Genomic DNA, 14,622 nt, shown 5'->3' with positions numbered 1-14,622 from the left:
CTGCTCATAATCACTGAGAAAACATTAATTTAATTGTTGATACTCCCATTGTGTGGTATTTGTCTAGTGACTAATGAGGTGGCACATAACTTAATCACCTGCATATTGATATGTTTGCTATATGTGAAATCTCAAGATGAATAGAAGTTTCAGTTCAAAAGGAAGACTTGTACACATGCAGGCTTTCCTTAGAGAGGCTAATAAAGAAGTTGGCAAGCTGATTTTTCTAATATAGCCAAAGGAATCAAGAAATGTTATTTCATTGGGTGCTTAGTCATGTTTATGATGAGCTTATAAGACCATCATAAATGTAATTTCAGTATATGCACCAACATTTATTGTGAATTAAGTGGAGAATTTCTATGAAGAACTTGACAGTATCCTCCAAACTATGTTTTAATAGTTTATGACATCATTTTAAAAATACACACGAGAAGATGTTGAAAACTTTTTTGAAAAATGTGGTTTAGAATAAAAAAAAATGAAAGAGTCAAAAGGCTTTATAGGCTTATTTAGATATACCATGCTATTTATTTTGAATACTTTATTCAAAAGTGAATCAAAAGATAATGACTTTGGCAGGCAGCTAACAACTTCACAAAGGGTAATATTGAATGTATCTTAACAAGTAGAAAGCAACTGGTTAATAATTAGTTACAAATCTTCTGCTTTTATCCAATCTGACATATCCTTACCTGGTTAAAATAGTGTGGGATAGTGGAAAAGTACTGGACTTGGAATAAGAAGCAGTCCTAGTCTGAAACTTTGTTCTGATACCCACTAGCAAGGCACTTAACCTGAATCTGTTTCCTTAACTGTAAAATGGGCATAATACTTGTAGTATTTACCAAATTTACCAAATTAGTTGGCAAAACTTAATATTCTTGTTAATCAAGGAGAAAGGGGTAGCTGAGGGAAAAGTCTTGTAGAGTACAATCGCATCTGCAGTATATTGTAGCAAAAAATAATAGATGTTTGACAAAACAAAAAAGAAATTTGAGAGAAAATAATTTTGGAGTGAGATCAAGCAAAACCTGATTATACAAGATTTATTTGTGTATGTATTATTCTTGCCCTCCTAGAAGGAGGGCAGGAAACAGGCAAAGTGGAATGGACGTTCTGGCATTTTTCCAATGCCCTGTTTTTGTCAGCAACAACAGTGAGTCCACTGCATTAAGAATCTACATCTCAGTCCTTGGTAGTGTGCTATGTTAAAAAGTGTTAATGGCACTTAATGTCAAGTTTGGTTGGATAAAATGTTGTCATGTGACCAAATGATTGATTCTCAAAATATCTCAAAGTGAGAAATTCCAAAAAATCCCAAGATGGTTCTTGTAAAATGACAATTGAGAAGATAAGCAGCTGTTTCAATGCCTGTTTGTCTCTCTGTATCAAAGGTATTGTCAATTATAAACAAACAAAAGAAACGGGCAGTATTTCATAGACAATTTTTTGTAGTAGAACAAATGTTTGAAAGGTTTTATAAATGTCTTTTTGTGATGGTTTTGGATTTTAAGAAAGCTTTTGAACTCTGCTTAATCAAGTACAACTTTGAAGGCTTTATGTAATTGGATAAGATGTTTCCCATGTGTACATCAAAGTCTTACTGAACTCTGTGACAGATGCCACTACAGAGATAACTTTGTTCAGTGAGCCACCCTGTATATGTATACCAAAGGTAGTATCTCTATGGTGAGGGTGGTCTGTCTAAAGTCCAGATAAAGGATTCTGGGTTAATGGCAATGTTTATCAAATTCTTGTACTGATAACATCATACTTTCACACTGAGCTTTGGAAACAACTGCCATGTCTTTGCAGTGAAATCTTTTGTAATGTGAAAGAGATTGTTTCTCCATTTACTCTAGGAAAACAAAGTAATTAAATGAAAAACGAATCTTTGTCTAATCTATGACAGCAGCTAGACTAGCACCATTAGTCTGCCAGTGACTAACTCTTGAACAGACCCTTCAGATAGACAGTGAGCTGGCCCATAATTAGATTGTAAGATGAGATAACCTTGGAGTGTATTAGAAATTGCTTAGTGCTTTTCATGATTTCAGAATCTTCATGGCCACTAAATCCCATGTCTTTATATCTGTTATTTTCCTGGTGATGCTAGAAGGATAGAAATAGGGGAATTAAAGTTACAAATGACTCAGAGAACAATGATAGCTGTATGGAAGTTGCAGTATGTTAACCAAAGATGCATTCAAGAAATTACCTGAAAGACATAGTAGGCTGATCATGTAGCAAGGATGTGATCACAGCGCATGAGCAACAGGAGTAACAGCATCCAGATGCTAAACTTAAAAAAAAAAAAAAAAAAGGAAATCTACCAGCCAAGTGAGTCAATCCTTTAGAGAAGATTTATGAGAAAATAAGCATAAGTTTTGAACAAGAATAGAAAGCAGAGAAGGTTATGTTTTGCTGTGACAAATACCCATGCTGATAAGAATCACAGATCCATCAAAGTATACGGGGTGTATTTGAAGACTAGGGCTTTATGACTGATGAGCCTACAGTGAAACCTTCATATGTGGACAAGAGCTAAAACCTCTCTACAAAGTCATATTATCCTGAAATAGAGAATATTGAAAGAAGTCCTACTCAGTTTTTGGAGTTTGTAATGTCTTGGAGCCACCACACTTCCAAGATTAGTTATCTTTCTGAAACACTGATACTTTGTTATAATCTTAAGTAATAAATCACAAAGGATGTATTTTCTGTTGATACTCTGAAAAGTAGAAATATAAATGCAAGTTTTAAAATACTGGGCAATTCTGAGTCCTTATGGATTCTTTAGATCTCAAAAAAATTTATATTTGAACCCTTTAAATCAGTATTCATTAATGCTTTCTTTTAATTGCCCAGAGGTATCCTGTAGTGATGTCTGCTTATCTTGGAATCATGGGCCGAGTTCTGTTGCAAAATACTAGTTTCTTTTCTTCGCTTCTAAATCAGATGGCACATAAATATAACCAGGAGGTAAGAATCGATGCTTTTATTTTAATTTGAATGTTAAATGGAAACCAGATTTCATAAGGTTCTTTTGCAGTTTTAAAACTTCTCACTCTTAAATTCTAATAAACAAAACAAGGTTGTTGGTAAGTAAGAAAACAATATATAAACCTTTGGAGGTAAATAGAATTCTTGTGTCGACTGCTGATAGGGAATTGAATCTTAGCCATAGGACCCCAGCGCTCATTTATGTGCACCAGAAGTCAGGAAGACTTATGTTCACATCTCTCCTCATACCTGTATGAATTTGGGCAAGTCATTTAACGTGTGTGTCTCAGTTCCCTCATTTGTAAAATATTGGGTTTGAACTTGGCCTGTAAAGTCTGTGTCTTCCAGCTATAAATCTGTGACCCTATGTTATTCTCTGCTTGGTAGTTATTTTGATTTTGTCCATTTGATAGGAAGATTTGATGTGATAGATATGGTTTATGAATTTGATATGATAGAGGCATGTGTTCACATTTTTGTGTATCACTCACCTTTATATCTTATTTGCGTTTTTTTTTTTTCTGTCATAAATAAAACCTGAATCATTAAAGGACTTAGGAAGTCCTCCTAGATTGTCCCAGTTCCTCCTTTTGTTTCTTATTTTTCAATTCAACTCAACATTTATTATTAGCAATGATAAAAGTTCTTGATAAAAAAAATGCATTAATTAAAATGTAATATAGTATACAAATTTAATGAATTCTTAAACTATGGTCACATTATATGATGTCTTTAAATAAATAGCATAATTATAGGTAGCTTTGCCATTAAAGATTTAGTATACATAATTTTTAGTTACATTGAAGTATATAGTATGCTTGTTTAATATTATTTTCTTGAGATTCTGAATTCAATAAGAGGTGAAAGTACAAAATTCTCAAATGTCTTTGCTTTTTATTCTTTTTACACACTGTCTGCTTTGTAATCCCCTCTATGCATATGAACATGTATATATATATTTATGCAAATATACAGTTCTATTTTTCCTTTGAAAAATAATATGTTTATTAATCTCCAATGAAAAAGACATTGAGGGGGAAATGAAGGATGGAACAGCTGCAGGGCCAGTGATAAGATGTTACATATTGAAAAATAGCAGACAGTGAGCTGTGGAGAAGATTCTTGCTTCACTCCCCCACTACCTTCCCACCACCCTGCCCCTTCTCACCTTCTCACTGGATGTCATCTATTGTACATATATAATATACATAGGGCGTTAACGCCATCTGTTAACCTTTAAAGTCATTGGGAGAAATCCCTTCCAGTTACTAATACATGAACATCAGGAAGATAGCATAGCTTTTGATGTGCTGAATTTGGAGTTAGATATCTCTGTCAGGGGTGGAGAACCTATGACCTCGAGGCCACATGCCACCCTCTAGGTCCTGAAGTACAGCTCTTTGACTGAATCCAAACTTCAAAATCCAAATTCAGTAAATGTATTTATTATATGTATATAATATGTATGCCACATGTGACCTCGAGACCACAGGTTCCCCATCCCAGGTCACTATCTTGAGCAGGTCATTCAGCCTCAATTTCATCATCTATAAAATAGGGATAATAGCACTTACTCTATAGGAATGGTAGGAGGATAAAATGAGAGAATACATGTGAAGTGTTTTGCAAACTCTAAAGCATTTTATACTTTAAAGTGTTTAACATTTATGTAGGTAAATGTTAGTTTTATTATTATTTTCTTGGGCCAAAGGTATGCACTAGTATCTTATCCCACATAGCTGTACTATGTCATAAAAATCAGCTCTGTGGGGTCTTGTCTTCTGCATTGTGGACAACCTGATCTGGTGATTTCCCTCACCAACCAGAGGCATGTTGTGCTTTTATTAATTAATTGATAATTGTGTGATAATAATAATGGTTGCCATTCAGTTGTGTCTAACTCTTTGTGACTCCACTTGGGGTTTTCTTGGCAGAAATACTGAAATAGTTTGCCATTTCCTTCTCTAGCTCATTTGACAGATGAGGAAACCAAGGCAAACTGGGTTAAGTGACTTGCCCAGGGTCACACAGCTAGTAAGTGTCTGAGGCTGGATTTGAACTTCCTTTTTTTTTGGTAAGGCGATTGGAGTTAAGTGACTTACCTAGAGTCACGCAGCTAATTTTATATATCTGAGTCCTTCTGACTCCAGAGCCAGTGCTTTGTCTACTGCACCACCTAGCTGCCCCATGGATTTAAAGAGGAGTCTTCCTCATTTCAGGCCCAGCACTTTGCCACCTAGCTGTACCTAATAACAATAACAATGATGATGATAACTAGTATTTACATAGTGCTTTAAGGTTTGTAAGGTGTTTCATATGTATTATCTCATTTGATGTTCACAACAAATCTGTGAGATAGGTGTGCTGTTACTGTTCTCATTTTACAGATGTGGAAACTAACCTTAAAAATATAAATAGCAACCAGTTTTTCTTAAGCATTTTTAAAAATAGCAAAGAAATATCTTGATTGTAAAATAATGCATAATTACTTTTAGTAAAATATCAAACCATTGATTTGACTTAGCACTAAGGTTATATTTTGATTATTCTCAAGCATTTAATAAATTTCAAAATATTGAGGATAAGACTATGTGTAGGACACCAGCATTCCAGCAAGCTCTTCCTTAGTGTAATACATTTGATTCAGGTCAATTTTCTTTAAAGGAGATTTCAGTTTTCCCATTGACTCTCATGAGAGAAGTAAAAATCAGTGTACTTTCCAAATAAGTTTTCTAGCCAGTAAATGTCCAAAATAAATATAAAAATATCACAGATCTGTTTTTTTAAAAAATTTTAATTAATTTATTTTGAATTATTAACAATCACTTCCATAAGCTTTTGAGTTTCAAATTTTTCTCCCCCTCCCTTCCCACTTCCCTGCCCAAGATGGCACGCAATCTGATATAGGCTATACATATACATTCCTATTAGACATATTTTCACATTAGTGATATTGTAGGTAAGAATTAGAACCAATAGGAGGAATCATCAGAAAGAGAAAACAAAACACAACAGAAGAGAAAAAAATAGCAAATAGTATGCTTCTATCTGCATTCAAACTCCATAGTTCTTTCTTTGGATGTGAAAAGCATTTTCCATCATAAGGCCTTTGGTCTTAGATCCTTGTATTGTTGAGGAGGATTAAGTCTATCAATATTAGTCATTGCACAATGTGGTTTTTTCTGTGTACAAAGTTCTCCTGGTTCTGCTCAGCATCAGACCATACAGTTCTTCCCAGGTTTTTCTGAAGTATGCCTTCTCATCATTTCTTATAGCACAATAGTATTCCATTGCATTCATATAACACAACTTGTTCAACCATTCCCCAATTGATGGGTATCCCCTCAATTTCCAATTCTTTGCCACCACAGAAAGAACTGCTATAAATATTTTTGTACATGTCGGGCCTTTTCCCATTTGTATGATCTCTTTGTGATATAGCCCTAGAAGTGGTATTGCTGGGTCAAAGGGTATGCACATTTTTATAGCCCTTTGGGCATAGTTCCAAATTGCTCTCCAAAATGGTTGGATCATTTCACAACTCCACCAGCAACACGTTAGTGTTCCAATTTTCCCACATCTTCTCCAACATTTATCACTTTCCTGTTTTGTCATGTTGGCCAATCTGATAGGTGTGATGTGGTACCTCAGAGTTGTTTTGATTTGCATTTCTCTAATCAGTAGTGATTTAGAACATTTTTTCTTTCTTTTTTCTTTTTTTCTTCTTTTTTTAAATTTATTTTGATTTATCAATAATCACTTCCATATGCTTTTGAGTTTAAAATTTTTTTCCCCTTTCTTCCCCACCACCCTCCCCAAGATGACGCATAATCTGATATAGGCTATACATTTACATTCATATTAAACATATTTTCACTTTAGTGATGTTGTAAGTAAAAATTAAAACCAATAGGAGGAACCATCAGAAAGAGGAAACAAAACTCAACAGAAGAGAAAAAAAATAGCAGTTTGGCTTCCATAGTTCTTTCTTTGGGTGTGGATAGCATTTTCCATCACAAGTCCTCTGGAGATGTCTTAGATCCTTGTATTGCCAGAAAGGGTCAAGTTTATCAATATTAATCATCATGCAATGTGGTTGTTATTGTGTACAACGTTCTCTTGGTTCTGCTCACTTCACTCAGCATCAGATCATACAAGTCTTTCCAGGTTTTTGTGAAGTCTGCCTGTTCATCATTTCTTATAGCACAATAGTATTCCATCACGTTCATATAGCACAACTTGCTTAGCCATTCCCCAGTTGAAGGGCATCCTCTCAATTTCCAGTTCTTTGCCACCACAAAAAGAGCTTAGAGCATTTTTTCATATGACTATAAATGGCTTTAATTTCTTGATCTGAGAACTGCCTGTTCATATCCTTTGACCATTTATCAATTGGGGAATGACTTGTATTCTTATAAATTTGACTTAATTCTCTATATATTTTGGAAATGAAGCCCTTAACTGATTTGTAAAAATTCTTTCCTAATTTTCTACCTTCCTTCTAATCTTGGTTGCATTGGCTTTGTTTGTGCAAAAAACTTTTCAATGTAATGTAACCAAAGTTATCCATTTTGGGGCAGCTAGGTGGTGTAGTGGATAGAGCACTGGCCTTGGAGTCAGGAGGACCTGAGTTCAAAGCCAGCCTCAGACACATAATACTTCCTAGGTGTGTGACTCTGGGCAAGTCACTTAACCCCGATTGCCTCACTTTAAAAAAAAAATTATCCATTTTGCTTTTCATAATGTTCTCTATCCACAGATCTGTTTTTAATAGCAACAAAGAAAGTAACCACTGCATATGGTAAAATCATACTTGGGAATACATAAAGTATCTTGGACAATATATTTCATTGAAAAGTAACTGATAAAAAACGATACAAAAGCATAGTATTTCAAACTGCCTCTTGGGTAAAAATAAATAATGTCATTTTACAAGGATGCACTTAGTATTTACTTTGTAGTGTATGACTTTCTTTGGGTTGGATTCATAAAAAGAATTAAGGCAGTTTCTGTTCTGATGGAGCTTACGATTTTACTAGAGAGACAGAATATATATTTGTTTCATGCTAAAATAAGCAAGGTAACATATATATTTATATGTTTTTTTATATATATATATATATATGTATATGTATGCTTTCATGTAGTGATGTATGTATTCTGATGATTAGCACCATACCTGGCACATGGTAGGTGCTGAATAAATGCTTATTGACTATTTTAAAGTAATGCCATAATGTGTCATATGCTTCAGTGCTACATAAATAAAAGCCCCAAAGTCCGGTTGTTGAAATGTTAGTTGCATTATTGTCTTCCTGCTTCCTCTGTAAAAGTGATAGTCCTTGTTTGTAAAAAGAAAAGTGTGTTTTCTTTCTCATAAGTTTTAAATTACCTGAATGCTTCTCAATTTGTGTAACAGCTATTTTTTACATTTATTTTGAACATTTCACAGCTTAAGACCTTGTTATTGGAAAGAACATTGGGCTTGGTTTCAGTATATCAGACTTTAAATCTTGGCTGCATCAGTTATTAGTAGCATGACCTTGGACATGTCATTGAATCTCTCTGGACCTCAGTTTGCTCATCTTTAAAATGGACATCATAATAATACTTGTATCACCGACCTGACAAGAATAAAAAAGCCCATTAATCAAGCAGTCAAGAGTCCAGTGGACACTGCAGAGAATTTTAGTAGATTTTTTTGGTCTGTTGTATGCATAACCTAATTCCTTTTAAAAAACATGAGTGTTGGATCAATTCCTCATAAAGATGTTTTGTCGAAAATAATAAATATACTGATTATTGGATTTTATTGACATTTAATTAAGAAATACATGGTAAAGAATGTTGAATACTAGCTGTTCTTAGAAGTAGGGGTCATATGACAGCACTGGATTTTTAATTCACTGAATTGAGGTGTTGTGAAGGAATCTGTAACCTAAATAATAATCCCTTAAGTTGACAACCCTGTTTAAGTGAATTTTTCATAGGTTTAAAACATCCATTGTAAGGGGTAGCTTGGTGGCGCAGTGGATAGAGCTCCAGCCTTGCAGTCAGGAGGATTTGAGTTCAAATCCGACCTCAGACACTTGACACTAGCTGTGTGACCTTGGGCAAGTCAGTTAACCCCTATTGCCTCACCCCCCCCAAAAAACCATCCATTGTATTCAGACTATGCCCAAACTAGACCTAGGAGAGAGATAAAAGTGATTGCTGTGTTTCTTTAATATTACAAACGCTTACTGCATTTTGAAAAAAAATGCCTCCTACTTTCTCATTCCTTTTTTTATCTCCTTTTTCTAATTTTTATTATTTGTAATGATACAATATATTTAGGTATTTCCTAAAATTTAATTATATCTGCTATGTAAGACTATGTGACAAAATTAGTTATAATTACATCTGTCCCTTGATGTTGATTGGTTCTTAGAATAACATAATAAAAATAGTTCAGATCATCATTGATTATGCAGTTTACATCTTGGGCAATTGATTCAACTTCTTTTCAGTAGGCTTTGTGTCAAATGCATTAATTATACTATTTAAATAGTATTGTTTGGGGCAGTGCTGTCAATCATACTTGTATTTTGGTGTCAAGTCATCTGTAGAATATTAGTAGATAACCCCTGGGAGGGGAGAAAGGTGCTCCATTATATTCTCTCAAACCTTATTTTACAAGCCTTTACCATGGGCAAGTTGTTGTTAAAGCTGTGGCAATCATTTTTTTTTTTTGTACTTTTGTGATATTGTTCACAGCTATGTAGTCATTTCAAAATTTATTGCCTTTGATGAATTACCATATTTAGTTTCAAATTGTTCTGTTTTTTCTAAAACTTTTATAATTTCCTTAATAGTGTGTTTGTATAAACTAGTTTGCTTAAAAGAAATGATTGTCACCTTATAGACTAATTCCTTGATTTTCCAAGGTCAGTGGGAATATCGATAAGAGATTAATCTTAAGAGATTAACTTTATGAGGTCATTTGCATTTCTTAATGGAAGTTAAAAATGAGAGAGTTCATTGTACTTCATACATTATTCAGGAGAGTAAAATGATCAGGGGAATTTTGGGTTTTGGGTGATTGGTGATGGGTGTGTCGTTTTTGGTTTTGTTTTTTTTTTTTTAATCTCAGATATTGAGATTGCCTCATAGGCTATCTAGCCCAGTTCCCTTGTTTTATAGATGAGAATACTGAAGGCTTGGGTTAAGAAGGGTGACCAAAAGTCTCATTTGTAGTAGGCATCAGATAGCAGATTCGAACCAAGGCCCCACATAGTCTCCCTCACGGAAATGTTTCCAGTTTCTTAGTTTTTTTTTCCCCTGCCTCGCACTAGAGCAATGATTCTAATTTCCTTTTATCCTTCTTCCAAATTATTTAATATTTTTTTTTTTGTATCATAGCTTTAGAATCAGAAAGGGCAGTAGAGATCACCTTATTCCTCATTTAACAGAAGAGAGTCCAGAGAGGTTAAGTAAGTTCACTTTGTCACAGAGGAGTGATTAATGAGCTGGACTGCTTTTTAAAATTTAACTTTTTAAAAAAATATTAACTGAAATTTACCTGTTCTTCCTCCTTCTTATCGTTTCATTGGGGGAAAAAAGAAAAACAAATTACTTCATTGGTCCTGTTAAAAAAAATAATGAGTCTCATTCTGTACCCTGAAACCATCCATCATTTCTGTGCCGGGAGGTGGCTAGAATATGTCATTATCAGATCTCTTGAATTATAGATGGTCATTGTATTGATCAGACTCTTAACAGTTTTCAAAGTCTTTACAGTGTGGCTGTTATTGTGTCAGGTTTTTTTCCTGGTTCTGCTCATTTTATTCTTGATCAATCTTAATTTATCATAATTTAAAAGCATCCCATTATGCAAGCTCAAATTTATTTCTGGCTTAAGGGAAAAAATTGGCTCAATCAGTGTTTCATATAGTTGCTTAATATAGGAAAATAACAGGTTTTTTTTCTAAGTGAATAGTAAATAATTCACACGTCATTTATTTTTGCAGTTATGGACATCTTGTTAGATGCACAATTCATTAATGGTTTGTGGACTGATAAATACTTTGCAATATTAACAAGGCTTTCTCTAGGTTTTAAAATAGAAAAAAAAACCAGTAAGTGCTTTAGGAGAATAGATTTTTGTCTCAAAAAAGACACTAATTCCTCTTTGTTCCCCTCCCCAGTTTTACATGTTATGTTATTTATAGTTCAGTGTGATCAACCATCCCTTCTCAGGCTCCTCGTTTGTATGATGTATCTGTAAATGTATCCTGTCTTTTCCTGGAACTTCACTGACTTCCTTTGGATATTTAAATCTACATGTCTTGAAGACATCTCAAGCTCAATATGTCCAGAACAGAAATCATTATCTTCCTTGAGTCGTTTTCACCCCTACTGCCTGCCCCACTCCATTCCTCCTCCAAATTGACCAGTATCTTAGAGGGATTACCGTTCTTCTGTTCTCTCAGATTTGTAACCTTGTCATTATCTTATATTCCTCATTGTCTCTCATCTCATGAGTCCATTCATTTGCCAAATACTGTCATTTTTACCTTCACAAAATCATTTGCTGTTTCTACCTCCACAGTATCCTTTAACATCTGCCACCCTAGTTCAGGCCCTCATCGCCTTTCACTTAGGTTATTGCGATAGCTTCCTAATTGGTCTCTCTGCCTCAAGTTTATGCCCATTCCTATGCGTCCTTACTGATACCAAAGTTATTTTCCTTATATGTAGATCTGACCATGTCAGTTCCCCTACCCAGCCAATTGCCAATGTCGCCCTAATTGCTTCTAGGATAAAATATAAACTCATCTGTTAGCTTTTAAAGGCTTTCACAACTTGCCTCCAACCTGTCTTGTTAGCCTCATTAGGTATTACTCTTCTTCCTGTACTCTGTGATTCAGTCATACTGGCCTTCTCTTCATACCTAATATATATCTCCCTCTCCCTTTCTCCTCTCCCTTTCTCCTGTTCTCCCTCTCTCCCTTTGTATATATTGCTTCATCTCCCATGTCTAGAGTATACTGTCCTCACCACCACCTTATTTTATTTCTGTCACAAAGCTCTAGCCCCATGTTTTCCATGAAACCTCTCCTTATTATCCCAACTTCCAGTATCCTACACCCCAAATGACCTTTATTTTTACTGTATTATATTATTTGTATTGGTTTTTTTTTAATGTTTTTCATGTACTTGTATATGTGCTTATTCTCTCCACTGTTGGAATATAAGCTTTTTGTATCTAGGAATTGTTTCATTCTGTTTATTTGTATGCTCAGCATATAGCACAGTTCCTGACACTTAAGAGGTACTTAATAGATGTTAGTTGATTGATTTTAGACATTAAAAATATCTAGTCTCATTTAAATTGAAATATCTTGAGTTTCTTTTCTTTCTTTTCTTTTTCTTTTTGCAGATGGACCAGCTTCTGGGTAATATGATTGAAATGTGGGTTGATCGCATGGACAGCATTACCCAACCAGAAAGAAGAAAACTTTCTGCTTTGGCATTACTTTCACTTCTGCCATCTGATAATGGGTGAGTGGTTAAAATTCTTTCATGAAAGAAAATTTTTACTACTTAAGAATGTATCACTATATCTTAATATATTGGTTTCTTTGTTGGTGTGTCCTATATTATGGGGATGCCAGATTTTTTTATATGTGAGCATAGGTATGTATATTCTATCAACCAGATAATTTTTTTTAAAAATCCTAGTTAGTACATGCCAACACGTTATTATTCCTAGAGTCAAAACTTTTGCTTATTGGAGCTATCTATTTGGAACAAATTTTGTCATTACACAACAGAATTTCAGTTGAAAAATATGTGGATATTTCTGAAAAATTGTTCTTTTGGTAATGTTGATAAATTTTGTTTTTATTCCTGTATTCTCAGATTGTTCATCATTATATCAGACTTCATTGTAGGTTATCTCAGTATATTTATGCTTTTAACATTTAATTCTTCATACTCATAGTAAAAATTTTAAATGTCTTATTTCCTATTAGGTAAGGTAAAAGTGCTAATACCTTATTTGTATTTATCTTGGCATTTAGGATTTTCTCTCTCTCTTTTTCTTCCTTTTTGGTGAGGCAGTTGGTGTTAAGTGACTTGCCCAGGGTCACACAGCTAGTAAGTGTTAGTGTCTGAGGCCGGATTTGAACTCAGGCATTTAGAATTATCTTTAGAGAAACTTGGAAGTTGCCTTTTTGATTCCTGAGCCCTTTCAGTTAATACGTATCTTTTTTTGTACGTCAGTTTAGGTTATTAGATTATTTTGAACATCTTTGATAAATTTTAAATTTCAGCATTCACAACCACAGAATATATTGACCAGGAGGATGGCATCTGTTTGCCTTTTTTTTTCAATTCTGTTTTTTGATTTTTTGAAGTGTGACAATTTTCTTACTGCTTAGAGTGTTAATTTTATATTATAGAAATGGAATAAGAAGAATCATGTTATGACAGATTTGGTCTTTCTGCTATATGGTACTTTGCAAAAGCTTTCTTAATTTAATGCAGTGAGAAAAACCTATTACTTTCAGTCTTTTTATATTCTGATATTTGTTTTATAAATGGAAACAGTTCTTGATTGTGTTAAAAATGAACAAGAAGTGCTTCTGTTTACAGAATGTTAATTTCCTAATTACAGGTTCACATATTCGAGATCAAAACACTCAATATGAAAATTACTGTCCTTTTTATTTCTTTTACAAATGAATTATCAGAACTGTAGCATTCATATACATATTTATATTTTCTGTAAATAAAGTTCATCTTGTACTCTTGTGGGGAAATGACTTGGAGATTATTAAGACTCTTATAAATGTCAATATTTATTTTGTTGGGGTACTTGACTTTGAATATAACAATATAATCTCTACAGCTACCTATGGATGGCAAAATTGAATGCAGTGCCAGTACAAGAGCTGGATTACTATTAACTAGAAACCCAGCCTTCTATTTAGTTTAGATCAGAGATCTGTTAGCCCATCAGTATCTCTAACAATTGAAATAAAACTTAATTTATATAGATTATTTTTTAAATAGACCATAAATATGTCTGACTTTGCTTGGTAACTTTTTACCACAATAAAAATATAGATAGGGATCCATGAATTTAGTTGAAAAGAATACACGTGCATGTATAGGATAGCCACCATGTGATGAACTTGTATTCTTAGTGATTTGCCCAATTTCCAGTTTTTGTTGTATCTCTCATCACTTCCCTAGAGCATCCTTCCATTCCATTATCCCATGCTATCACATTTGTTCACCTATTCAATCTGATTTCTTATGGAAATATGCATAAGGCTTTTGTGTCTCTCCCCACCCCACATTTTTTTAAACATAATGATGATTACAGGAAAATGTATTTCAGACTTTCCTATCACTACATAAACACACAAGGGAAGTATAAAGAAATTTATCATTATTACTGAAATAGCACTTTAGATAATCTCTTTCCAGGGGAGTATATATCTAAAGATGTTAATAGATGCAGCATAAGTAATTCAGTTCATTCATTGAAAAGAATTAAGCACCTACCATATATCAATCACTATCACTTACTATGTATCAGCCACTACGTTAAGCACAGGTGATACA

At 33.9% G+C, this 14,622-nt stretch overlaps 1 protein-coding gene across 1 annotated transcript in view; it reads left to right on the top strand.

Annotated features, from left to right (window-relative positions):
• Window positions 1-14,622, top strand: part of IPO11 (importin 11) — a 216,045-nt gene that overhangs the window by 130,841 nt on the left and 70,582 nt on the right. Inside the window, exons 26-27 of the mRNA XM_027863585.1 lie at window positions 2,872-2,985; window positions 12,428-12,549. Coding sequence (XP_027719386.1) covers window positions 2,872-2,985; window positions 12,428-12,549 — 236 coding nt within the window. The remainder of the gene's footprint in view (window positions 1-2,871; window positions 2,986-12,427; window positions 12,550-14,622) is intronic.

The sequence above is a fragment of the Vombatus ursinus genome, unplaced genomic scaffold (assembly GCF_900497805.2).
Source record: "Vombatus ursinus unplaced genomic scaffold, bare-nosed wombat genome assembly UNPS02014772.1, whole genome shotgun sequence".
NCBI classification, from domain to species: domain Eukaryota; kingdom Metazoa; phylum Chordata; class Mammalia; order Diprotodontia; family Vombatidae; genus Vombatus; species Vombatus ursinus.
The sequence above is the reverse complement of the archived record's forward strand: the minus strand, read 5'-3'. Positions and strand labels throughout refer to the sequence as shown.